General features: G+C 39.8%; 5 protein-coding genes across 9 annotated transcripts; 3 read left to right on the top strand and 2 right to left on the bottom strand.

Annotated features, from left to right (window-relative positions):
• The first annotated feature begins 201 nt into the window (after positions 1 to 201).
• On the top strand, positions 202 to 2,987 carry nudcd2 (NudC domain containing 2). Its single transcript, XM_020111040.2, has 4 exons — positions 202 to 669; positions 1,675 to 1,723; positions 1,823 to 1,974; positions 2,566 to 2,987. The coding sequence occupies exons 1-4, from the start codon at positions 481 to 483 to the stop codon at positions 2,647 to 2,649; spliced, it is 474 nt and encodes a 157-aa protein (XP_019966599.1). The 5' UTR covers positions 202 to 480; the 3' UTR covers positions 2,650 to 2,987.
• Positions 2,957 to 7,373, bottom strand: ccng1 (cyclin G1). The gene is made up of 6 exons (XM_020109230.2): positions 7,118 to 7,373; positions 5,340 to 5,603; positions 4,991 to 5,244; positions 4,595 to 4,673; positions 4,222 to 4,332; positions 2,957 to 4,096 (listed from the first exon to the last, which is right to left on the bottom strand). Exons 2-6 carry the CDS (start codon positions 5,601 to 5,603, stop codon positions 3,905 to 3,907), a joined length of 900 nt encoding a protein of 299 aa, XP_019964789.1. The 5' UTR covers positions 7,118 to 7,373; the 3' UTR covers positions 2,957 to 3,904.
• A 550-nt stretch (positions 7,374 to 7,923) lies between these two features.
• septin8 (septin-8-A) lies at positions 7,924 to 22,884 on the bottom strand. Of its 4 annotated transcripts, none has more exons than XM_020105411.2 (10): positions 22,749 to 22,884; positions 14,510 to 14,624; positions 14,177 to 14,372; positions 13,513 to 13,699; positions 13,263 to 13,424; positions 12,371 to 12,467; positions 11,983 to 12,151; positions 11,229 to 11,361; positions 10,935 to 11,125; positions 7,924 to 9,592 (listed from the first exon to the last, which is right to left on the bottom strand). In XM_020105411.2, the coding sequence occupies exons 1-10, from the start codon at positions 22,839 to 22,841 to the stop codon at positions 9,589 to 9,591; spliced, it is 1,347 nt and encodes a 448-aa protein (XP_019960970.1). In that variant the 5' UTR covers positions 22,842 to 22,884; the 3' UTR covers positions 7,924 to 9,588. The 4 variants fall into 4 exon arrangements, with proteins under 4 accessions (XP_019960970.1, XP_019960895.1, XP_019961050.1 ...); XM_020105336.2 differs by having other exon boundaries at positions 7,924 to 8,647; XM_020105491.2 differs by lacking the exon at positions 22,749 to 22,884 and adding an exon at positions 16,362 to 16,516 and having other exon boundaries at positions 7,924 to 8,647.
• On the top strand, positions 17,689 to 20,771 carry sowahab (sosondowah ankyrin repeat domain family member Ab). Its single transcript, XM_020105610.2, has one exon. It carries the CDS (start codon positions 17,801 to 17,803, stop codon positions 19,163 to 19,165), a length of 1,365 nt encoding a protein of 454 aa, XP_019961169.2. The 5' UTR covers positions 17,689 to 17,800; the 3' UTR covers positions 19,166 to 20,771.
• A 174-nt stretch (positions 22,885 to 23,058) lies between the features above and the next one.
• gdf9 (growth differentiation factor 9) lies at positions 23,059 to 25,938 on the top strand. Of its 2 annotated transcripts, XR_002203630.2 has the most exons (3): positions 23,059 to 23,440; positions 24,288 to 25,324; positions 25,402 to 25,542. XR_002203630.2 is itself a non-coding variant. In XM_020106560.2 (2 exons), the coding sequence occupies exons 1-2, from the start codon at positions 23,059 to 23,061 to the stop codon at positions 25,226 to 25,228; spliced, it is 1,323 nt and encodes a 440-aa protein (XP_019962119.2). In that variant the 3' UTR covers positions 25,229 to 25,938. The 2 variants fall into 2 exon arrangements, 1 of the variants encoding a protein (XP_019962119.2); XM_020106560.2 differs by having other exon boundaries at positions 24,288 to 25,938.
• Positions 25,939 to 26,077: the final 139 nt, after the last annotated feature.

Raw genomic sequence — 26,077 nt, 5'->3', positions numbered from 1 at the left:
CAGTGGATTCTTCTAGTTTCTAGTGTATATTAAGATAATAATAGCAGAAATAAAAACTTGACTTCAACCAAACACATCAGTTTATAATACTGTAGATAATAAAAATAATAATAAGCCTGACATACAGTGTCTCATGTTGTTTTCTAGTTGTAGTTTCGTCTATGAGACAGCAGATGGCGCTGCAGCCATATAGTTGTTTATAACCGGAAATGAAACCCATTGAAAGAAGAAGAAGTTTCGAGAACTAGAGGGGCAAAACAAGCGAATCACATTTTGAGCTTTTCCATGTGAATTAGTTTGACTTCATGTTTTCCAGTTTCATATTCAACTCAACCAACAGAACCAAACTGTTCTTCGTGTCGTCATGTTCCGTCGTCTCGTGAAGACTGACCGCAGCAAACTGTTAGCATAACTTCTCTGCTAGCCGGGCACAGCTAACCGACCTGTCAGCCGACCCGTCAGCCGGAGTGGAGCAGCAGCATGTCGGTGCACTTCGACGAGAGAAGCGGCGTCGTCCCCTGCAAGACCCACTGGGGCTCCTGGTACCAGACCATGGAGGAGGTGTTCATCGAGGTCCATGTGCCGCAAGGGACCACGGCCAAAGAGGTCAAGTGCCGCCTGGGATCCAGAGACATCGAGCTGCAAGTGAAAGGAGAGGAGATATTCAAGGTGATTCAAAGATGTTGTGATCTAAACTGAGCTGGTGTTATTTACATGTTCTGCTTTAGGTTGTTAGTAAGAATTGTGATTAAACAGAAGAAGACCTGTCAGCTTTAAAGTGAGAGTTAATTATACTCTGAGAGTGGAGGTACTTTGTTGTTGTTGTTGTTTGGAGCAGCATCAGATATTATGTCATGTTGAAGCTGGAAAAGAAAGAGTGAGAAAACTCATATCAATACTATTTAAGTTAGTCAGTTCCAGGATTCAGTCTTGTACATGCTGACTCACTGGAAAAGCTTTTTGTTTCATGGAACACAAACTCTAATGCTGTTGGTGTTTGCTGGTCCAGCTCAATATGGAGTCGAATCAGGGCCAATCGTTTGCTTATTTGCAAAAAATTGTATTGGTATTGAAAAACAAACAAAATTTGGAAACTGAAAGTTCAGATTTTGTTCTTGAACAAATACAACAGTGTATTCCAATTTAAAACAAGTGCAGGGAAAAAAAAAACTGTAATAATTTTGATTCAATGCTGGAATTCAGACCCAGGCCAAAAGTTTGAAACTGAAAAAATATGATCTGACAGTGAAAATAATTTCTTCAAATATCAAAATATTTACAAAAATGAAAATGTACATTTGATACAAAATAATTCCTAAATTTAATCGAAGAAAAAATAGGCTGTGGTTTAGACTTATACCTTTTCATTACCTGAATTGATGAATTAAAATCTCAGTGTGAAATGGATCTGTTGGGCAGATTTAAAATCAGTTTCTTCTCCATTCTTTACTAAAACCAAGCAGTTACAAGTCCTTCCTTTATATTCCACCTGGAACAGATTAGTATCCTGCAAGGAAAAGAGTAAAGGAAGTGATGGTCAAGGTTGGAATTTAACCCAACTCACAGTGATCCCTCTTCTATTGGCTCCTGCTGTAAAGTGAAAGCACTTCTTCATATCAAGTTTGACTGTGAACACATACATTAACCTCACAATTTTTTATCCTGCTCCCTCAGGGAAAGTTGTTTGGCATAACCATGTCTGATGAGGCAACATGGACACTAGGTGGGTTGCATACCTTTAAGAACTACTCTCCGAAATCAGAAAATTGAGAAAAGCCACACATTTATCTCATTTCATGTTTTGTCTGTTTTCCATCTTCAGAGGACAAGTGTCTCATCCGCATCATTCTGATGAAGACCAACAGAGAGGCGGGGAACTGCTGGTCCTCTCTGCTGGAGGGGGAGTACTGTGCAAACGCCTGGGTGCAGGACCAGATGCAGAGAAAGCTCACACTGGAGAGGTTCCAGCGGGAGGTTAGTTTGATGTTGTGTTATTTGAAGGGTCATGGTGTTTAGATAGCTAGATACTTTACTGATCCCGAAGGAAATTCAAGCGTCCAGTGGCAGTGACATACATTAGAATTGACTTACGTTGAAATTGGCCTGAGATGAATGTAAATTTAAATGTGTACAGAGAAATTAAGGAAATTAAAATAAATTAAACATTTGTAGCAAAATTTAACTTTTGCAGAGAAATTAAGCATTTGTATAGGATTTATATATACAGAGGAATTAAAAATGTGCAGGATTTAAAATATTAAAGTTAAAAAATGTGCAGAAAATGTGCATAGAAAATAAATATAGAACTGTGTTAAGTTAACCCGTGCTAATCGTCTATACAGAAACTATATAAAAACTAGAAAGTAACTGTAGAAATAAAAATGTTTTATACAACTTTAAACTATTAAAAAGTCAGTAAGAGGCTTGAGAAAATGAGATATGAAATAAATGCTCAGATTCAATTACTTATTCAGCCTTCATTGTAAAATGAATGAATGTATGCTGGTACTGATGAGTGGAAACAGGCTTACCGGTAATTAAATACTTATCATCCATTTTTGCCAGAATCCTGGATTCGACTTCAGCGGTGCAGAGATCTCTGGGAATTTTGCTGGCGGTGGTCCCGACTTTTCCAATTTACAGAAGTGACCCTCACTTTGATGTCAGAAACATTTCACACTCAGTGAACACTATAGGACATCCATGACAGTGGATCCATCAGACTGTCAAGTCCAAGAAGCTGGACGTTTTGCTTCTACTGCTGCTACTATCACATCGAGCTGTCAACAAGACAAAAAAAGATTTTTCTTCTGCCTCTTTCGCAGCAAAGAACTGAGTTTTTTTGGCAAGTTGCAATGTGTATGTGGTACAACAGCTGATTGAAAATGTTGGATCTGTTTGTAAAAAGCCTTTGAGAATGATAATCTTTCGATAATGAAACAAACTCATGCAGCAATAGCTTTTCAATAAAGTTTTATTGAAAGGTACAAGGACATTGGTTAACCAGATGTTGTATTCGATAAGCAATTTTGAATTTGAGAACACGTTTTATTTTTCTCACTAAAAGAATCTTATACTAAACAGTGAAACTGGCAAAGAAAAGTCAATACGAATTCCAATCCACATTACCACTGCAACAACCAATTTTTTTTAGTGTTCTCTGTATAATCGACAACTGAAATCATCAATACACATGTGTCTGTGTCCACAAATTAAGAATCGGTGAAAACAACTAATCTGTAACCTCTGCTGACATTCTTCTTCGGCTCAAATTGTACTTTTAGCCATATGTGACAGGATTGTCACTAGCCTCAATTCACTGGAGAAAACCAGAGTTCCCCTCGCTGTGTGAACATAAAAAACAAAAAAATCACCTTGGGTAGGAGTGTGCATTCAGGACAGTTTAGCGACCTAGGGTGGAAGTTAAGGATTTTGGGCCCGATTTCTTGGTTCCATTTTTGCTATTCACAAAATCCTTCTCCCTCCTCTTCCACATGGTGGACTGAGGACCTAGGTGGTTCCATACTTATTTGCTTAAAACCAGCAACCCGTTCCAGGAAACGCCAAACATCTTGGTACGGATTAAAACAAGAACATACTGTACACTTGTGCAAGAAACTCAAATCTGGAAAGTAAAACTTCAGATTAATGTCCTGCAGCATTGGATAACCTTTCTGACAGGGCATTACTCCACGTTCTAGGGGAAGATAAACTTGAGAAAAACCTTTTATAACTTTTCCTTAAAGAAATCCATCATCAGCAATGAAGATCTGTAAGGAAAATAATAGGAGTAGTACCTGGGTGACCTCACAGCAAGACACCACAAAGATACATTCAATCGGAGACAGAGAATTTGCTGTATATTTTCTCCCCGTGTAAGGTCACCCATCTGTACCCCCAGGTTTTAACAAGCCGACTCGGGTATGGTGGGAAGATGAGCGATCTTGTAGTAGCTATGCTTCAGCTGACGGGCAGTTCTACCCGAGATGGTCCAGCGAAGTCTCTGGCTGTTGGGTCTGGAGCACTTGGTGGTGGCGTAGTCAGACAGACATTTCCCGACCAACTCCCGAACACAAACCAGGTCCCCATCTTTGATCTGCACAGAAGAAATACACACAAAAGAAGTCAGTCATGGCAGCACATCTGAGCTGTATCATTATTAATTCTCAGTAGTTTTGTGCAGCACATAGAGGAATGATTATGAAAATAGTGGGTGCTTACTCTTAGCTGCTGCTGCAGACCTTTCAGGGCCTCTGATATTTTGTCAGTGTGATCAGGGTCATGTTGTTCCTGGGCCTCATAACACAGCAGAGCCATGGCAAGCAGAGATGGCTGCAGATAAGGGAGAAGACATTCTTAAAAACCAAAAACTCAACAGTCACCAGGTTTGTCTGAGAAATCCAGCCTAGAAAACATGACACCATCCGACAACAGTAAGGGATGACCTACTTTATGTTTGAGCTGTTCTGTTTGTGTCAAACTGTTAGCAAAGTGAAACTGCTGGATAGAACTTATTTCTTGAATGTAAATACAACATAATTCAACTGCACACAGGCCATCTTAAAATGTGGAGAAACCAGATATATTAGTCTACCTTCATTTTAGAGAAGACGAATGAGCAGTGACAAGCTTTCAGCTGAGCTTCCAGTCTCTCAAGACTCAGGATCTTCTTGCTGGAAAAGGGAAAATTCTTTTAGTGTCAAGACTCCATATTATATATAAAATGGATATGAGGCAGAGGCCACTAGATTAGATATCTGTCTGCCTCAGTGAACTCAAAAACGACAATAAGACTTAACAACACTTTTTAATATATAACATCTGAATAATCTTCATGATTTAAAGTAGGACTGTGCCTGTTAGCCTTTGAATATTTCTGGCTAGTGTTCTCTTCAAAGCCAAATATGAGAAGACACATTTTAGTAGCGTAAATATAATCTTGTTGAGTCATGGTTCAGGCCTGCAGGTTGATGTGACCATCCGTCCTTACCTCTCAGCGTCGAGCTGCTCCTGGATGTGGCTGTGAAAGAGGCGGAGAAAGCGGAGCGCTGTGGGGCCCTTCACCTTCCAGTAAAGCTTCTCCATGATGATCTTCTCCATCCTCATCATGTCAGACACTGTGAAGCGATTCTGACTGATGCGGATCAGGTCGTTGGCCAGAGGCACGTTCTTTTCCTCTTCAGAGGATTTCACAGCAATATAGAAGCAGCACAGGCCCACACAGGAAAGGTGTTTTGGCTGAATCTGTGGAGCACAGAAGAGAAAATAAGATTACAGGAAATTGTTTAACAAATTCAGTCTAATCAACAAGATAAAAATGATCTTTGCTGTGTACAAACCTTCATTACTGAGAGGAATCGATCCAGTAAGCTGACAGCCAGTGAGAAGCTCTCTGAGCTGAAACCAAAGAACCTGGTCAGAGAGAGCAAGTCCTTCACCTCCAGCTCCCGGAGTCTGGTGGTCATCCTGAGGCCGTTGTCCTGGGCGCAGTCGATGAACCTCAAGCCGCTCAGCTTTGGTTGGTATCGGCCCTCCAGATCTGTTAGAGCCTTCAGCTGAACTGCAAAGGGTTGTGCTCCAGGTCCTGTTACTGTATCAATCATCTGTGCAGAAAAGAAAGAAGAGCTGATTAATACTGACTAAATACAACTAGATTAGTTAATTCCTGTTTTCCTGTTGTTTGTTTTATTTTTCATCCTCGTTTCTAAGGCACCATTTGTACCTTGAAAGTAGATATATGATTCAATCAATATTATTACCTCCACCAAAGACGTTAAGTTTCCATTTGGGTTTGTTTGATTGTCTGTCCAGACAATTAGTAGGATTGTGCAAAAACTACTTGTCTTTTTTCATATGTTCATTGATTTCTCTGGGAATAATTCATGGATTTACATTTGTTTTAAATCAGCCATGCTTAGGGGGCTGATTTATGAGTGTGTGCAATTTGGTGCAGATCCAGATAACAATCCATATCCAGTCCATTTAAATGTGGTTTCATAAGGGGACTGTTGGGCCTTGGCAGAGGTATGCACCACATGAGTCCCCTTCTGGTAATTTCTACTACGTTTTTATCATTTTTCTCAGGGCTAGTTAAGTGGCCATGCTGATTGTGTGACTATAAAAATACGTAATATTGGGCAATCATATATGCCCATAGCTACATAAACTAAACATTAAACTTTAAGTTGATTAATCACTTAATAGTCTTATGGCGAGTTTATTAGGGAATATGTTCTCTAGAAGAAAAAAAAAATACACATATACAAAACGCGACAGTGAATTAAATGATAACTGTGATCCAAGACCAGAAATGTTCTTTCAAGATCACTAAATCCAATCCAATATCTAACCTTTAATTATATTGATATATTATACACAACATTAGGATCAAATACTAGGTGTTACTTAATCCACTTGTACTTGAATAGAAATAAATTCAGAATATGAAATGAATGTAGGTTGTAAGTGTAATAAGAATCCTGAAGGCTTTGCACAGCAGCTGCTATTGAACTGGGCGAGACAGGCTGTGGAACACACACACACACACACACACACACACACACACACACACACACAAACACACAAACACACACAACAAAGTTACTCACTATCTGTACTAACATATCTCGGTCACTTTAGGGAATAAAACCGATGATCGTGTCTTGTTTCTCAGCTTTAGGACGCCGGGTCACAACGTTAGGCTTCCGGCCGTGTGAGTGTGTCGGGGTGACAAGCGTCATGTCTGGACATGTCCCTGCCGCACACACTAATGGGGAGCTAACGCATGACAACAAACCCCGGTGACTTTACACGGGTTACACTGTGAAACTGAGGCTGGGACTCGAACACACGACACTGCAGGGACGGTGTCAGTTTTACGTTACACTCAATGAAGGCGGCGGAAAAAGGTCAAACTAATTTTAACGTAAAGGACGTAGCTGTTAGCTACAGCTGCTAACGCTGGCTATCAGTTTTCAACGATCGGAGAGTGAAGCTAGTTTGCTACATGCTACTGACAAACACACAGCAGCAGGACGAGAGGTCCCGGACATGTCCGATGTCTTTAAGAGTCAAACATGTTAGTTAACGTGAAAGAGAAGAAGGAGACAGAACTTACCTTGTCTCGAGTTACGCTGCCTTCAATATTATGGAAAATCAACAGTGGGAAAAAAATCCTCCGCACGCTTCAATCAAGCGAGTGAAGATAAGTTTAAAACACACAAAAATGTAGGTATGAACTTTGAGAAAAGAAAGTTTTAAGCGAGGTTGATTTCTGCCTCTGCACACCCCCTACCCTTGGTGTGAGGCGACGGGGAAAAGGGAAGCCGACGTAACAGCGTTGCCATAAATCCGTGCCCATGTCCGGACACGCTGAGCTCTTATTGGCCACACCACCAATGACGCTGATCCAGCTGAATGTCTATTGGCTACATTTCCAGCCGTTCCCGATTAAAGCCCGCCCTTCACAAACAGGAGGGCCAATCACAGTTAGGGAGGCGGGTGTATGTTTGTTGATTAATGATCTCTTTTATATAAAGTCTATTTTTAATGAGGTGTGGAATGAAATGATGATAAACTAATGAAGCAAAGTTACTGGTATTTCCATAAAGTGACACAATACATTCAATATAAACACTACTGAGCTCTTACTCTGGCATTCAATGAAATAAAGGCTATGAAAAGATGTACTTTACAACACATCACAGAAGAAAAACAGCAAGTGTTTTTTTTAGGATTTCTTCAAAATGAAATACACTGACTGTATATATTGAGCAGGCATTCACACACAAAGCTGCCTCTTCTTTTTAAAGGGACACCCACTGGCAGGTTTCTGGAACAATCTGGAAAGTGCTGAGACGACAGGTTACAACAACATGTTTTCTTCTCTGTCTGTGAGAGCAGTTAAAGAGAGAACAACACACATTTTCAATAAAGTAACTCTTTATTAACCAAGGATATACAAATCTTGTAATGGGCCCACTCACACCCACCATACAGATTTACTGACAGAGGTTTAATCCTGAATTTGTCTACATCTAGGCTTTTTAATGTAACAGCATTACATACACGTTTAAAACTAAGAAATACTCCCAGCTATATCTTTTAGACATAAAATAAGGGTTTGACATGTAAACACGATAATGTATCTTTTATAATGAGTAAATATATTTGTACTATGATTGATTTAAAGTGCATATAAATCATAATATAATGCTCAATCTGTACAACCTTTAACAGCAATTCTACATCACCTTTTAGTATACTTTATACTTCACAGTGTAAACTGTCATCAGTCAAAAACTACAAGCAAAACATGGCAGATGAGAGAAAGTAGAACATTTAGTACAAAAATGGAAATTTTGGCTATGACGACATTTGAATCATCATGGGAATGAAGGTTAAGAGCCATGCGGAGACCATGCTACTGCGCTGCTTAAAAGTTTCAAGGAGAGTTTAGTAGACAGGGAAGACTGCAGACTGACTCACCTCCAGGGATTTTAAGTGCATTTCTATAAAACTTGTTATTTCACATTGTGAAAATAATACACTTCATTGTTAGTCTGTGATCATTTTGCTGTGGTAGAAAATCTTCTAATTCAAATTCCTTCCTGAGGTTAAGGAGCAGGCAGATGGAAGACTAAAGAAGCTATGGAAAGGAAAGAAAAAACATTTTAATGAACAAGCAAGTCTATAGATTAATAAACGGCACAAGACAAAGGTCAACAGCAGATTTACAAGTGAGATTTAGTGCAAATGATAAAGTTAAATCAGCATTTTTGTTATTTATCCTGTTTGTTACAACTGACTGAAGTCAAAAGCAAAATTGAAGCTTGAATTAAACACTTGGACAGAAACACTGTTAATAAACCAAATGGATCAGAAAACCAAGTTTGGGTGATGACAGCAGGTAAAATATGAATCATACAAATGACAGATGTGATGGGATGTGAGGACTGAAAAAAATAAAAGGGTTGGAGTTCAGCTGACAGATAAACTGATCCTCTGTGTTTTCAATCCACATTTTTTATTTTAATGTAAATGAAGGCAAAATAGACTCACTGTACATAAATTCAATTATTTTCATTTTTATAACAACGTTAATCTTACCTCATCATCTAACTACCAAATTATCTGACCTCAAATGATCTAACTACCAACAATTAAAAAGATCAACCATCAGTATTTTTATATCCATTATTAAACATTATATATTACAATAAGAAATTCTGGCTCAGTCTCCTGATTCTATAAAGTGTTGTCAGTGTCTCTGAGAAATATAGACTTCAGGAGATGGACACATTCATGGGCAGAAATTGAAAAAACACAAGCTACATCTTGTGAAAACAGTCTACAGATTTGTTATCATGTGTCCCGCAGAGTCAGCACCAGGAACAAATTAAACACACTGAGCAAAGCTACCTTTTTGATCCATAAGTACACAGTGGCTTAGAGCCACCCCATTATTCAGGCTCACATACGTGCACAGTCACTGTGTCATTGAGTCCACACATACAGTGTCAGTAAGTTATAACAGACTGTTTTTCCCATGCTGACGGCAGACACATTCCTGGATGTTTGATCCATAATTCAACTGAAAGGGGAAAAGAAATAAGACAACATATGGAACAAAGAAAAAAATGCAGGATTTGAAGTATGGTAGAAATTAATTGAAAAGATGAATGACAGGGATGTAACAGTGTTTCGGTTGTAACTTCTTTAAGCATTCATTCTCTGTCACAAATGTCGTGAGGTTGGAAAGTCCAACTAGATATTTCTGTTGTATTAAGTGTGAGGAGCTTCCTGTTTGAGTTGCATGTCGGAAAACACATCTTTATTTCATTAAAACAAACACATTTAATCCAGTTTCTAATCATTAAGTGTGGACACAAGATATAAAGATGTGAAAGACAATAAATTATTGTAATCTGAGCAAAGACTTGTCTTTAACTTGCAATTTACGCAAATGTGTTCCCCAGAAATTTCAACACCTGAACATAATTTTTTTTAGCTCAAGATTAAAAACGTGTTAAAGAGAATTGTAGTGTATTGTAGTGTATTCTTTTAACACTGAATTAGATATTAGGTCTTGACCTAATATCTAAATCTAGATGTACATTCAGAATGAAATAAGGCAGCAGTGGGTTTAAAGGTTTTTGACACTTGCATTATCAAATACATATCTATTCTCAAGTAATACTTAACTTCTGGTTATAAGACTATATTGTAGGTAAAGGATCACTGGCTGCAGAATTTGAGAAGTAGACATAGGCACAGAGTTGAAATTACATCTTGAGCTCAGCGTGCCATTACACTGGCTGCATTCATATTTTCACTTACTGTGTAACGGCTGTTGAAGCAAGTGAAAACTCAAGCAGGCTTTCATTCCTTCTCATTTTATAATACTTAATAACCATTATGACATCTCTGTGTTTGTGTATATTTGGGTCTATGTAACTAAACTGATCCTGATATTTAATGTCTCCACCTGCAGAAATGACTATGATTCTAGATGTCTGAGCATGATCTGCGTGAGCATCAGTGTGACCAGTTAAACGTAAACAGAAGTGCCCCTGCCTGAGATACAGTCTGCCAGGTCAGCCTGCAGAGACGTAAGCATCAGGCTGTGTCATGCAAGCTGTGAGCCTTCTTACTGTGTCTGGGCACACAGTGTCAGTCTGAATCTGTGCCTGTATCAGTTTCTGAGCCAACATGGCTCCTGGGAAGATAATGATATTTCATTGATCACAATGTACACCTGCCTCCTCTGTTCAGACTGACTTAAAGATTATATTAATATAATGTTTGTGCGACAAATAACCGGTTATCCTTGACCTGCTTGAGATCATCGTGATTCAATTTCTTAGCAGTAGTAACGCTTGCTTTTCAATCCATAAAGCAATGCAAATCAAACACATACAGAAAAGCAGACTTACTTCTTCTTGTCCTTGTCCTTCTTGAACGGCTGTTGTGAGCAGCCCTGCAGTGCCTGTCCCATCAGTGTCTCAGCTGCAACCTTTCTTCTGTTGAAGGCGTTCATCTCTTCTTCTAGTTCCCGTCTTTTCTCTTCCAGATTCTTCTTTTCATCCTGGTGCATCCGCTTGAGCTGCTCGAACCTCTCATGAAGCTAGAGATGATGATGATGATGATAATGATTGGACAGTGCACAATGTGAGACAAACCAGTTGTGGTAGGTTTTCATCAATTTTATTTCATGATGTCAGTCTCACCTCTTTTTCCTTTTCTTTCAGCTCTGCTTCTGTCTCCTTCACTTTGTTGACAAACATCTGCCTCATTTCTTCCTCTTTGCGCTGCAGCTCCACAATGAACTCCTTCCTCTTTCCTTCGTATGTCTCCTGAAGGCTGATGATTGAAAGGATACAAATAAATTCAATCTGAAGCATATTTTGGGCAAAAATGTGTTCTGTCTCTGAAGTTTGTGGTCCATGTCTCCACTTTATGTTGTCAACCTTGTCTCCTCCACTCAAATGAATCATGAAAATATCATCATTATTGTTTATAATAAATAAGATAACTTGGTGAAAATTACTTTAGTCTGTGTATCAGTACTTTTAAAAAACATTTTCAGCACATATCAGTACTGTGATGATCGCAATAATACTGATTATTTTGGTCAATCGTGAAAGAACATTTTCACACCATTTCATCTCTATTTCCCACGCACATAGTTCTGCATTTGTACATAAAATAAAGGTACATTTGTTGTCTTCATTTCTCTGTGGACACAGATATGGTCAATCAGGACATGAATGTGAGTGACCAAAGTTAAACTACAGGAATGAATCTAATCTGAATTAATTCATTTACATTTCACCAAGTTACATAAACATGGATTTCAATGTGCTGTTTAAAAATATTCATCTATCAGCACAGTTTGAACATCAAAACACAGCAGCGGTTGTGGCCTCTCCACTGAGGTAAATTGCCCAAATGCATTTCAACAGCATTTATCTCTAAATTCACCTGAAGGACTGGCTGTCAGGCCCTGTGTCCTTGAAGCCCATCTCTTCCAGCTTGCAGCGACGGTAGAGTTCATAGTGCCGAGCATGCGTTTGATCACGGAGATCCTCCATGTTCACACGCAGCAGCATCTCCCTCAGCTTCACAAAATCACAGTGGTTTTCATTCTCCACTGGAAAAGAAAAGGCTTGTTTATTTAACCTTTTGCTTTTCCTGAAAATCTTAATTGTCAACTCTGAGTTTACTGCACTCGTAACAACAAGAATCAGGACAATTATATTTAAATCTTATCTGGAAAACTAATAATAGTTCAGCAGCAGGCTTCGGACTAATTAGCTCTACCGTCTGAGAGAATTTAATGATGCTTGTCAAATCAACTCAGTGGACTCACCCTGTACTATTCCCCAGGGGTACAGTCTCGCTTTCACCATCTTATTTCCTACTTTAACGTCTTCTACACTTCCAACCATAGCAAAGGGAAGATGTGTCTGAAACATAAAGCAATCACACGGTGTGGTTAACATTGTAGACCTTCTTTCATATTCAAGATCTATTTTTTCTATTACAACATGTATGGATTCAAAGTTTGGCTTTTATCGTGCTACAAAATCTCCAACTTTGCTGTAACAATCATTAAATGATGTTCATGATAATGTGACGGACACAATAAAACCTGCGCCGAGGAGGTTATGTTTTCATTTGTTAGTTAAAAGGTATAAAAAGGATCAATTTTGGTGGAGGGGTCAACTAAGTGCCATTCTAGTTCTACTATATTACTACACCTATATTATATTATTTCTCTTTGTGGAATGCTGAAAAAACACTGATCCAGATATGTGGGCAGTGATTCAGAAGCAGAGTGCATTCCTCTGCCAAGGCCCAGCAGTCTACTTGTGAAGCCACATTTAAATTCACTAGATCTAGATTATTTTTTGGCTCTGCACCACATTGCAGACACACAGGATCCAATAATTATTCTCTGGGGGTTCTTTCCTGACCCATACCACAAAATTTTTGTTGTAATACGTGCAGTCGTTTTTGTGTAATCCTACTAAGGAACAAACAAACACAGATGACAACATAACCTCTATGGCGGATGTTAAAATAGGAAGAAGCAAAAAATAGTACAGTGGTGGGGGGAAGTGAGAATGAATATTAACTTGTAATCTGTCTCCTAATGTGACCAAAAACAGTATTCCTACTGCCATGTACAACATATAAATATAATATAAAATATACTATGTTTTGCATTATGTATATGTGGTTGTAATTCTAGGACTTACGTTCATGGAGGAGTTGATCTCTGCAACGGCCTCATCCTCTGTGGGGAACTGATAAATCTGAACTCCGTTGCTGACCAGCTCGCTCATTATCTTGATCTTCAATTTATCCAGTTCACTCCTGGAAACTGTGTCAGCCTTTGCAATGACAGGGATGATGTTCACCTGCATGGAGAAACATGATATGAGTAACAGACTAGAAAATGAGGAAAAACGTACTCTTGAAACACACAGTGCAGGATTCTGTGGTGACCTTGCTGTCCAGTTTCTTCATTGTGACGAGATCCAGAGACTTCAGGGAGTGGCCGTTGGGAGCGATGAAATACAGGCAAATGTGGATTCTTGTGTCGTTGTAGTTGCACAGGGAACGCTTTATTTTCAGCTCTTCCTCCAGATACTTTTCAAACTGGGTGTCAATATACTCAAGAATCGGTTTATAGCTACAAAGAAAAGAAATTAAGCATTGTTATTTCATCCTTACTTTTATGGACATTAAACTTTAAATAGGGTTTGGTTGTTTAAAAGGAATGTAAGTATCCTGGTTACAAATTCACACACTAAAATCTCACAGCCAAGAATCCTACAGTCTTTTATACTCCCTGCTGTTGGAGCACTCAAAATGCCTATTGAGATTGAATTCGTTCTACCAGTCATTCCCTTTTCTTCGCCTCCAAATTCACATGCCAACAGCCATGCAGATCTATCTCTCAGTTTCATAATGTGTCAGTGTGTTGGCTGAACTTCCAGAGCAAGAGGTGGAAATGATTAATAACTGAAGCTGAGAAGCAAAAAAAACTTCTGAAGTTAGGTCTGAGTTTTCTCAGATTTTTCTGAATTCTCATTCAGGGTTCACTTTCATAATTATCAGAATGGACACCCTAACAAATTGATAAATAAACATCTAGAAGAATTAGTACCTTTCCTCCTTGTTGATCTGGTCTCCAAACCCGACAGTGTGCACAATGGTCAGCTTGAGGTTGACATTGCTCTCCTGCAGATCGTAGGTCTGTGGGCGTAGATGTACATCACTCTCATAGTGGCTGGCTTCCTCGTTTTCGAATGTCGTATTGAAAAGAGTGTTCATCAGCGTTGACTTGCCTATCCCTGTCTCGCCTAAGGAGTAGAAAATAATGACACGCCAAGATACAGAGAAGAACATGCAATATGTTTGTGCAATAATCACAATGAATGCATGTCATGTCCAAAGCATTAACTTTGGAACACGAAAGTCCCCTGACTCTTAAACGCACCTACACAGAGGATGTTGAAGCAAAACCCCTGAGCGACTGATTTGCTGACCAGCTGATCTGGAAGACGGTCAAAGCCCACATGGCCTCCGAGCTCCAGGTTTCGCTTTTCTTCATTCTGAGGTATTTGGAAACAGACAGGACAAAGAATACATTATCATCAATATTTCATTATTTTAGCCTCAAACCAGAAATACCTCAGGAAACGATGACAAAACAATAAGATGGTGAGGTTAATGAAATCCTTCTGCTGGATTTATGCCCACATTACACTCTCAGGCTTAAAGGCATTCTTTTCAAATGAGGTCACGTCTTCATGTTAAAACACTAAATAATCCGTCCTATTAAACATTTCTGTCCAAATATCACAAACCAAATGTGTTCTGTAAAGATTCAAAAAATGTGCAAAAAAATTTAATCCAAATAATCATCTGGATTATCTATATCTAATAAACTATATTAACAGGCATCAGTGTAAGAGAATATTCTCATATTATAAAAGATTTTATTCAAAGTTAATTAGAGAGATCATGTTTTATTTTTCTAGAGTCAATTAACAATTGATTTAGCCCTACTTTTACTTGTGTTCTGGGTAAAAATGACAGTGACAAATCTCCATATTCATTAAAGTCCATCTCCACTTAAAAATGGTTTTCTCACATTGCAACTTCACTTTGGTGTTTGCCCTTTATCGTGTAGTTTCATACTAAAAGCCGGTTTTCAAATTGGCTGACTAAAGATGGAAAGTTTCCCTGTGCAACCTGAAACTTGAATTTTAACATGCATATTTCTGAGATGATTTTGTTACATGAACACTTGACATTTCAAGTACACAGAAATGTTACTTCTTTTTTTTAGAGAAGTAGGGTGATATATACTTTCTATTAGTTAAACATCTATTATATACTATCAATACAGTAAACTCGTGCAAGGTTTAGATGTGACAGTCTGAAGGGGAACTTTGTTAAAATGCTGACACTATAGAATTGCATCTATATTTAACGCTATCTAGATCCAAGCCGGGGGGGTTCATCCTTCACATACCAAAAACACCCTGGGATGCTGGCATCTTGCAAAAGGCTCAACAAGAGGACTAGAATGCGTTCACTTCAACACACACACACACACACACACACACACACACACACACAAACACACAAAGAGCTCTTTATGTGATGTTATTTCTCAGGGTGGGAGGATATCCAAGCTGCTGGCTGGTACCCTCATCACCCCCCTTAACCACTTTAACAAACTCCCATCATTTGCAGCTCAGCCTGTAAACACAACACTGACATGTCACACGCACACACGTCAGATATGACGACATTCCTAATGAACACGTTGGCACGAATTGCATGTCTGGCTGATGCACGGTGAGATAGTCGCTGAGCAATGCCCTGCTGAGTGTTGAGGAGCTGGAACAGCCCTCACCTGACTGCTACTTATGTCGATCCTCTTAACTCGCTCTCTTGCTGCCTACTGTCCCTGCTCTCATTCACTGGCCCTTGGTTCCGACCTGTGCATTGGTCAGCACACACCTGTCACACGCTGACAGTGAGTGTCGATGCTCAGGCTTTGTGCTGCCTCACGCTGCAAAGCAACAGTTCCGTCAAAATGGTCGCACGACGCATCGCTACTGCTGAATCCTCCTCAGCCTTCATCTCATTCATTAGACATAACGAGCCTCCTCCTCCTCGCCGCCACCACCGCAGCGATCCCGCTGCATCCTCCGACACATCTCTCATCACCGCCACCCCGATCTAGACTCTATACATGCACCTGCATCCTCCAGGCCAGCGGGGTTTGACACCCACTCCTACACAAACAGCCCCGGATCGTGAATCATCGCACTTACCGCGAACGCATCCATCTCACTGGCCGCCATCGTCACAAGTGGCTGTGTGCAGGAACGACTTCTTCAGCCAGGACTGCTCTCCACATCACACACTCCTCTCAATATGGCCACTCGGAGGAAACACCCCCTCGATGCTAGGGGGCGATGTTGCAACAGCTCCAGACTCCTCACTGTGTTTTTGTTTGTTTTTTATTCTGAACTTAAATAGTTCAGTGTAAGCTTTGATGGAAAGTGAGTTGATCACGGAAACAATACTAATAATAGTAATAATATTATATTGCTTCACAAATATAATACATTAAGATTTTAGTCCAAACACAGTCATTTAAGAATTAATAAAAGGATAAAACACTAACATTTATGCAAGACCACCCATTAAAATATGAACAACTAGAATAAGGTAAAATGAAGGAATGCAATATAAAGGAAGCTACAGACCTGCTCCTCTTAACTTTTATTTCTAAAGCTCTGCCCCCCCCCCCCCCCCCCCCCCTTATTGGTCCCAATGGGGAGACATGTACCGTGTTACAGCAGTACAAAAATATGGTAATTAAATAACTACTCACTAAAGTTAATAACTATTTCAATTCAATTGTATTTGTATAGCACAAAATCATAATATTCATTATCTCAAGGCACTTTACAAAGAGGGTCAAGACCTTAAAAATGATGAACACAACTATGTTAAAAAATAACTGTATAAACAGAAGTGGATGTGTCTTCAGTCACAATAAGAGTTTTTTGCCTTGAATTCAAACCAATGCAAATTTACAAAAGAGCAGACACGTGCCCTCTACATATAGGTAGATGAAAATCGAAATATATGAATTACAGAAAGCATTACAAAGAGAAGAGACGATAGAAGATAAATCAAAAACGATTTTTACAAAATGGAATGAATTATAATCCTCACAGTAGGCCTATTCATCTTAAATAGATTATCAAATAGTATTACAGTCCTATTACTTTCTTCGATGTAATAAACTCAAAAATTGGGGCGATGGCTGATTTATAACCGCTGACGTTAGTAACTCGTGTTCCAACATTTTTTGCCAACTTTCCCGAGTTGTTCCGAGAATCGGAAAGTAAAAGTTCAGATTGTTCTGACGCCACACGAACACACGATGAGCGTCAGTGTGGAAGTTAGAGAATCACACGTTACATTTCCAGACGGATCAAGGTCTAAGGAACTTTTACTAAAACTGTCTCCAAGCAACGCGACTCATGACAGAGTAACTTTTAAAGTGTTGGAGGGTCGTGATGAAAACCGGGAGAGAATGTGGAGGCGCCGGAAGCAGCAGCAGGTTGGTGGAGGACAGAGGAGACAGAGGAGGAGGAGGAGGAGGAGGAGGAGGGGGAGCGGATAGAGAGGAGATTATCCCTCGGGCTTTATGTGAACTGTCTGCCGCAGCTTGTCATATTTTCTTCCCCTGGACAAAATGGCTCTGACCCAGGAGTCCGTCCTGTCCTTTTTACTGGAACACGGAGGGAAGGTGAAGAACTCGGAGCTCGTGAACTATTTCAGGAGCCAAATCAACTGCAGTGATCCCGCGGAGAAGCAGCACAATAGAGATCTTTTCAAGCGGCTGGTGAACAGCGTCGCTGTGGTCAGACAGATCGACGAGGTAAAGTTTGTGGTCGTGAAGAAAAGGTACCAGGACTTTGTTAAAGAGCACGATGCACCGCCCGAACCTCAGATGGACCTCAGTTTCTCAGGCTGCACATCTCCTCATCGAGCCGAGGCAGCCAGGAAGATTTATTCAGACATTGAAAACAACAACATAGACTGTCCACTTAACACGAATTGCAATTATCATTATGGTGGTGATGGCAAGCATGTGCCTGCAGGGAGTGTACGGAAGAGAATACCCTTATCCAGGAGTGTAAGCAGTGTTGACGCGACCACTGTCAAAGTTTTAAATATCTCCGGAGATCATGAGAGCAAAGCAAGGAAATCTGGAGCTGTATTTGCTGTGATAGCAGTGAAATCCCCACAGAGAGACCGTGCACCAGCAGTAGATAGATCACATTCCCAAGTGCATGGGCTTCAATCTTCAGACAAAACAATCACATCAGTTACTGAGGCTTCTGCACCGTCAGTAACTCTACATTCTAACTTCCAAGCATGCAAGAAGGATGCAGTGAGGGAACCGCAAGTCCAGAAAACCAGACAAACAGAGGACATGCACCCTCCAGGATTTCCCCAAGTGAGGCCCCAAAACAAGATGAGACAATCAGAAGAGGCTAAGGACACTGAGTCGGTGCCTCTGGAGCCATTAGCTCATGAGTGGTTGGTGAAGTGTGCTGCTGGACTGTGGGGGCAGATCCATGCTCTGCTGCTGCAGGACACACGGTTAGCACAGAAACAAGACTTCATGTCAGGTTTCACAGCACTGCACTGGGCCGCCAAGGACGGCAACAGCGAGATGATACACAAGCTCATGAAGATCTCCAGGAAGAGAGGCACTTACATTAACGTCAACAGCAAATCACATGGAGGATACACTCCTTTACACATCGCAGCCATGCACGGCCACACTCAGGTGATGGTTCTGCTTGTGCAGAGGTTTGGAGCCAGAGTTAATGAGAGAGATAATGCCGGAAAGAAGGCCTTTCACTACCTGGGTGAAGATGTGTCAGCTGAGGTCAGAGCACTTCTGGGAGGACTGCAGCAGGCTAGGGAGAGGACAGAGGAAGACGACTACAGAGAGCACCCCAAAGGCTTCAACACTATAAGTAAACTGTTCCAGCCTCACATAGGGAGGAAACACAAGACTACTGCAAAGTTTGCTCAGGACTGGTGACAAAGACATGGCTCATATCCAGCAGTAAGATGAACAATATCAAGATTGAAAAAGACAATACAACATCAATTTGTAAATTATGTAAATATTAAACAACTAAAAGCATTTGTAGTATATGGTTTAGATCAGTCAGCTTATAAATGTGTAGTCTCTCAGTATTCATCACAAGCTCTAGCTTTCCTTTACAGTATATCACTACTGGATGTACTATTTATGAATTGTATTTATAATCTTTTTTCTTTTAGTGAATTAACAAGTATTTTTCACCAATTTAACTTATTTTAATAGCACTATCTGCAATAGTAACCCTAACCCTATACCCTGTAAATATGCTCACTACCCAAGGTGTAATAAATCCTTAAATTCTTGATCCATGAAGTCAGAGTTGGAGGAAATATGAGAGCAGACTTCACTTGGGAAACAGCTGCTGTCGGCACAGTGCACAACAGGTTTGATATTCTAAACATCAAGATGAAATAATTTAAAGTTCTTTACATAAAACTGTCCAGAGAAAACACTTGATACTGATGTAGAAAAATAGTGGAAGAAACACACCTTTCTACTTCAGTAAAAGCAACAAGATATGTGGGGCCAAGTGCAGGGAAGTAGTCAGGGTGGTGGAATGTCTCATTAATCAATTTCTTTGTGAACATGAGGTTCTAATAGATGAGATTCCTTTAGTGGGTCAACATGGGGCCCCTTCTCTGGATTGTTGAAAAAAAAAGAAAAGTAAAAGGCATTATCAGTCATGGCCCTGAAATCACATACTGTTCATTTGTTGATATGCATTTTGCAAAGTTCACATTGGACACAAAGTATTTGACCTGTGAAAAATAAAAAACTATGGAAGTGTAGAATCATTTTTCCAGAGTTGTTCAGATTACTCAGTTTGTCATTTTTGACCAATTTAACATAACTCAAAAGACACCCAAACATAAGCACAGCATTCTGCGACATTAACACTTAATAACTGCTTTAATGAAACTTAATAAAATGGTGAAGAACTGAAACTAACTACTATTTCAAAAACATTTAGCGTCAGCGCTATCCTCAACTGACCCCGAGCTCAGAGAATGAAGCCAAAAGCAAAACAGAACCAGAACAATGTGCTTTGTCTCATTATCTGGAAAAGAAGCTGCTTTCAACAACAATGGCCGGCTGCACTCATAGTGGACTGAACTGTGTTTTTATCCCACCCCAAAGGTTTTTCTTTAATGCTGACGCAGGACTAGATGATTATGAACGGAAGTCTACCTCAGAAGTGTTTCCTATATCTATTCTTCTGTTATGTTCCAAACATGAAAGTCTCTCCAACAATAGTGTGGTGTTGCCCAGATGTTGTATCATTTCCTTTTTGTGCAAAATGCCACGATGCAGTGATTTCTAGTTCACCAAAAGCTGCTGTGAAACAAAACAACAAAGTGATTAATAGATATTTTGTAATTGTACATGTTGTGGAACTGAGAGGCAGCAGCAACTTGTGTCTAAAGTCTCTTAAACTGCATACACTTAAGAGGACTGACTATTACTGAGCAGATCTCTATTGGGTTATTCAATCATTCTGAGATAGCACTTTTAAAATAAATCATTTCCTATTTTAGATGAAGTTAGCTGTTGTTGACACTGTTGTCCTTTTTGTTGCAGTTTACATTTAAGGCCATTAGAGGGCAATGCATACTAACATCATCCCAGTCTAAAATGTTTATTTCACTAGTTATGCAAAGATTTTGTAAGTGTGTATTGATACTAATTGAGTAGGGGGGTTCATATTTGTTTTAGAGTTTAGGAGCAGTTTACGAGAGATGATGTGGAACATGGGTTTTACATGTAGCTTGTTTATTAAATTATGAGAATTACATGTAAAACAAGAAACTTCTACTGGAAATTGATGTAGTTGTATAATATTAATAGGAATATTTTCAATTGTGTGTTGCAAATATAAACAACTTTATGTCCAGGGTGCATTATATCATATGTACCTCACTTGCAATTTAGTTTTTAAATACTGTTTGCTCTAAATAATTTATTTTGGCAACAAATGTATGTAAAATAAAGAAATGTGCTCTTTTACATAAGATTAAGATTATTATTATTATACATAATAAATATAACAAGCAAAACTGACAGATGTAGCAATTAACAGGGAAGGGAAAACATTCTCTACTGAGGGGAACTTCATAATCAGCCAAAATACCAACAAAACTTCTGTCACTTCTCTGTGACAGGGCCCATATTGATGATTTGTGTGTCATTTTCCCCTGTGTTTAAGTAACTTCTGCCACATCATAAAATCCCAGTCAGTCCTTCACAGCACAAATACCTCAAACCCTGAGTAAAAGGTGAAAGGTGGGTGCTGTATCGTGTAGTGTGTACTTTCTGCCCACTACAGGCTAGTAGTGTTACAAAAGCGTTGTGACAAATTATTCCATTATAACTTTTGATGCCTGTTTTAAATGAAACTGAATACTGTATCTGGTGGAAATTATTACAGTAGAACAAATTAGACTATTTATTTCGCTGACAGAAACGCTAGTTAGCCCCTGTTAACTTTAAAAGTCAAATAAGCATAACCTACTTAACCTAACCTTGAGCAGGGTTAAATTACTCAAAATGGGCCTCATTATTATGATTCTTGTATCCAATAGTGTGTAGCCAGTTAGTCTTTTATTTTTGAAGAACATGTGCATAACTCTGTTAATTTAATAAGCAAAAGGGTTATTTTCTTCTGTAGAGAAGTGTTGAGTAGCTGGTTAGTCTCATTTAACTCATATGTGATAAATAAAACTTTATCAATGGAGGAACTGTGCATTAATATATGTCACTTTTGTTAAGTGTTTACTTTAATTTTACTGGTTGTTTGAATCTTATTGTGGCTGTAGCAATAAATGTATTATCTTCCTACATGACCAATATTCAATTTCATTGCAGTTATATTTAAAGTTACATTTAATTAAAGCTTGCTCGTGCTGTTTTCCCCTTCTCGCTATAAGTCAATTCCAAAAGTTGTCACAAAACCTCCTTTACAACTTGATGGATACATTTAGTAAAACACAATTAGCCACTTAAGATATAAAGTAAGATAAGTTATTCTCACCTATACTGGACGTTTAGAGTATAGGCCTAATGCATCCAGTTATCGTAGCCAGAAGGTTTTTCTATTTTTAGGCTTATATCCACAATACAGGGAATTTATGATGCTAAATATGTTGTTTTATTCGGTGGAGAAAGCGTGCAATAATTTACCAAACGCGTTCTATATGGATACTTAAGTTTGACTCTTCTTATAATGACTAAAGCAGGAAATGTATTAATATCATCCTATAGTACCTGTACTTCATTTCACTGCAGTTATAACATTTGGTATATGTGGATAGCTAACTAGCTAACTCCTTTCTAAAATCCCTTACAAAACTGAACTTCAGAGGTCACCACGAAACTTAAGTGTTTTACATTGATTCTTCACTTTCACTCTTATCTTATATTGACAACAGTGAACTCCAAAGGTTTCAACAAAACCTCCTTTACAGCTTGGTGGATATATATTTGTAAAATACAATCGGCCACTTTATTGAGATGGTCTCACCTGTACCGGAAGTGTGGGGGATTTAGATCCAGCTGCGTGAAGCCAGTAACTTTTTAAAGTTTGACGCCCAGGTGGATAATACCATGAATCCATCACGTTAAAGAAGACTTCACGCTGTGGAGAAAGCCTTCGCTGGTGGAAGTAGCTTCTTGTGAAATGGCGACTTTACTCTTGAAATGGATTTTAACATTTGGACTTGATTGCCGCCACCTGCGCGTGTTGATCAGCGGCGTCACGTGCTCGGTGTTGTTGACCTCGAGCTGTCGGCGGAGAGTCGCTCTCAGGTTCTTCACCGGTGTCGTTGTCCGAGATGGGGAAATCAATCCTGATGTCAGCCGCCCTCCGTTCACTCCGCACGGTTGTCCCCCTGCTGCTGCTGCTCACCTGCAGCCGCCCGCTGCTCGGGTCCTCTGTGGCCGCCCCCGGTGCTGCACTGCGCAGCCTGGGCGAGCTGAGCTACCCGTACAGCAGCATATACTCCCCGCTGCTCAAAGCCCTGTCAGAGCACGGAGGGCCCAGCTGGAGCCGGGGCCTCAAGAAGAAGACGAGGCCAGAGCACCGGTACATGAAATATCTGACCGAGGTTTACAAGCCGTCCTCCAGGGTGCAGAGGAGTCTGGACGGGAGCACAATCTACAACACGGTGCGGCTGATCAAGCCCCAAGATGAATGCCTTGCGCGAAGTAATAAAGGTGAGGAAGTCAAACACAGAGAGCAATGGGTTGAACTGTGGACTGAATATACGGCCAAATATTCTACCAACTTTAGTCAAGATTAACACTTGATATACAAATCTCACATAGACCTACTGTGTAATAAGTCCTCTCTGTGCACAAAAAAATTAGCAACAAATGGATATATATTGAACTTTTGCTTTATTGTTAATAATGAAATCATATTGTGAACATTTGTATAGATAGTAAATGATAAGTGTAATTTCCACAAATTTGACTGACAAGGAGTAAACCAGTTGGTAGTATTATTTTGGACTTGTGGTTGTGCTTTGCATAATGAGGCTATTATGTGCAGCCTAGTTGTGTGTGTACTTAAACCTGAAGGAAACAATAGTCCCAAAATTACCAAATGTGTGTGTTGGTCAAAACATTATTCTGGATTTGCCTCCCAATATGGATCCCCACCAATGTTTTAATAGTTCTTCCCTGGCCCACACTACATCCTTCTACCAAGTTTCATGGTAATCCATCCAATTGTTGTTGTGTTATCATGCTTACAACCAGCAAACTGACGCGGGGTAAAAACATGACCTCTGCAGCAGAGGCTATGTTTTATAAATCTATGTTTATGGATTTAGAGTTCAGCCAATTGGCAAAGACTTCCTTGGATCATGTCATAAAACAGCCACTCTGCTGTTTCAACATTTATGTGTCTGTTCTGGTGAAACTACCAGGACACATGCTGTAAATGAGAAAGAAAATATACAATTCAACTGCAATCCTCATCTCATGCTACTTACTATGACTCTTCTTTTATGAGTCGCAGACTGCACAATAGTAATATGTCATTTTTTCCCCCCTCCAGAAAGTTGTATGCAGGATCTTTCCTACAGTCTAGATCAAGTAAGAACAAAAGAACAGCTTCTCAAGTCAGCTCTGCTGTACAATTTTGACCATGACGGCCCTGTGCCCATAAACTCTGTTTGCTACCTGAGTGTCAAGGAGCAGGAGCAGTCAAACAGTTGTCTGCTGTGTCCCGTGATCCACCATCCTGTGAACTTTACAACCGACGCTGACGGGAGGAGCAGGAAGGACTGGGTGGAGGTGGACGTCACCTCATTTGTCCAGCCTCTCTTAAAGTTTCAGAAGAAGAACATACACCTGCTCATCAACGTCACCTGTCCAGAGGAACAAAGAGTCAGGGACGATGGGAGTAAAGGCCCACTGGAGCTCACCCTGAGGCCCCCTCGTCTGCTTCTTTATCTCCATGACGCAAGCAAAATCAAGCAACAGAAGTCACTGGTCGATGCGGAAGAGGGTGAAAAGCCAAGCACTGCAGCGAACGCGTTTCATAAGCAGATGGTTCTCAAACCAGAACAAAGGTTTGGGCGTAAAAGGAGATGGAAGAGACAATCTCTGAAGAGCAAACGAGGTGATAAAACCCTGGATATGCAGCTGCCTGAGCTGCTCCCGAGCTCTGTATTTCCAACTAGTTACTGTGCCTTGTATGACTTCAGAGTGCGATTCAGCCAACTTAAACTGGACAGCTGGATTGTTTTTCCTCCAAAGTACAATCCCAGATACTGCAGAGGCATCTGCCCGAGGGCCATGGGTTTCATCTACGGCTCACCGGTCCACACCATGGTGCAAAACATCATCTATGAGGAGCTTGACTCCTCTGTGCCCCGGCCCTCGTGTATTCCCTCCCGCTACAGCCCACTGAGTGTCATGATGTTTGAGGAGGACGGATCTTACGTCTACAAGGAGCTTGAAGACATGATTGCCACGAGGTGCACGTGTCGCTAAGCTGGCACACCACCAGAGAGGCCTTCCAACAGTCAGATATTCTGACCAGGCTGAGTGATTTCATGAATTTATACAGTTGTGCATGATCTGGAGCAGGTGTGTTTCCTTAAACAAGAAGTATTTTATCCTAATGAAAAATGTGGAAACGTGACAATTATTTCCTTTTTGTCAAGGTGTGAGAAGAGATTCTGCGGATACATCCTCTTGTTCATCTTGCAGTTCGGCATTGATTCCGACAGACTTGAAAAAAATGTGTGATATATAATTTTTTTTTAAGTTATTTTTTGATAACTTATTTTGGGTGGATGGTCTGTCATTATTCTTTAATTTATCACAGTTGCCATGTTTTAAGTAGCCCTGTTGTGGATAAAAGTTGAAAATACAGTTACAAACCCTTATTCAAACCTTTTACATATTGTTTTATTCCTGGGGGTTACAGACATCTGTCTTCATAATGTCCAGAATGAAAGTTGTCAAGGTTTCAGTGTGTATTTATTACTTCTGGTCACTGAGTGACTGCATACATATGAATTGACTGCATTCATCTTACTTTGTACTGGTTGAATGTGACTAATTGCATGTCATGTCTATTTATACAAATTGAATGAATTCACTGTGTGTCTGTGCTCAGTTTCAGGACATTCAAAACTGAAATGAAAATATGTTGACATATTCTCTGAAAAGTTGGAAAATAAAAATTTGCAGGCATAGATTCAGTTCAATTTTATTTGTATAGCACCAAATCACAACATACATTAGCTCAAGGAACTTTACATAGTAAGGTTGAGACCTTAAATTGTGTCTGGGTACAGCTGGCTGAATTACTCAAACATCACAGGGGAAAATGCT

Source organism: Paralichthys olivaceus, chromosome 9 (genome assembly GCF_024713975.1).
Source record: "Paralichthys olivaceus isolate ysfri-2021 chromosome 9, ASM2471397v2, whole genome shotgun sequence".
Taxonomy (NCBI): domain Eukaryota; kingdom Metazoa; phylum Chordata; class Actinopteri; order Pleuronectiformes; family Paralichthyidae; genus Paralichthys; species Paralichthys olivaceus.
The sequence above is the reverse complement of the archived record's forward strand: the minus strand, read 5'-3'. Positions and strand labels throughout refer to the sequence as shown.

What these genes read in the sequence shown, in the direction of transcription:
- nudcd2 (XM_020111040.2), top strand. Translation starts at nt 481, where the DNA reads ATGTCGGTGCACTTCGACGAGAGAAGCGGCGTCGTCCCCTGCAAGACC. An exon ending in AAGGAGAGGAGATATTCAAG is followed by an intron (nt 670 to 1,674) that starts GTGATTCAAAGA and finishes CTGCTCCCTCAG; the next exon opens with GGAAAGTTGTTTGGCATAAC. An exon ending in TGAGGCAACATGGACACTAG is followed by an intron (nt 1,724 to 1,822) that starts GTGGGTTGCATA and finishes TTCCATCTTCAG; the next exon opens with AGGACAAGTGTCTCATCCGC.
- ccng1 (XM_020109230.2), bottom strand. Translation starts at nt 5,603, where the DNA reads ATGATTGATACAGTAACAGGACCTGGAGCACAACCCTTTGCAGTTCAG. An exon ending in GATTCCTCTCAGTAATGAAG is followed by an intron (nt 5,245 to 5,339) that starts GTTTGTACACAG and finishes TGTGCTCCACAG; the next exon opens with ATTCAGCCAAAACACCTTTC. An exon ending in GTCTGCAGCAGCAGCTAAGA is followed by an intron (nt 4,097 to 4,221) that starts GTAAGCACCCAC and finishes TCTTCTGTGCAG; the next exon opens with ATCAAAGATGGGGACCTGGT.
- sowahab (XM_020105610.2), top strand. Translation starts at nt 17,801, where the DNA reads ATGGCTCTGACCCAGGAGTCCGTCCTGTCCTTTTTACTGGAACACGGA.
- septin8 (XM_020105336.2), bottom strand. Translation starts at nt 22,841, where the DNA reads ATGGATTCATGGTATTATCCACCTGGGCGTCAAACTTTAAAAAGTTAC. An exon ending in CAGATCAACAAGGAGGAAAG is followed by an intron (nt 13,700 to 14,176) that starts GTACTAATTCTT and finishes TTTTCTTTGTAG; the next exon opens with CTATAAACCGATTCTTGAGT. An exon ending in CCTGACAGCCAGTCCTTCAG is followed by an intron (nt 11,362 to 11,982) that starts GTGAATTTAGAG and finishes TTCAATCATCAG; the next exon opens with CCTTCAGGAGACATACGAAG.
- gdf9 (XM_020106560.2), top strand. Translation starts at nt 23,059, where the DNA reads ATGGGGAAATCAATCCTGATGTCAGCCGCCCTCCGTTCACTCCGCACG. An exon ending in CCTTGCGCGAAGTAATAAAG is followed by an intron (nt 23,441 to 24,287) that starts GTGAGGAAGTCA and finishes TCCCCCCTCCAG; the next exon opens with AAAGTTGTATGCAGGATCTT.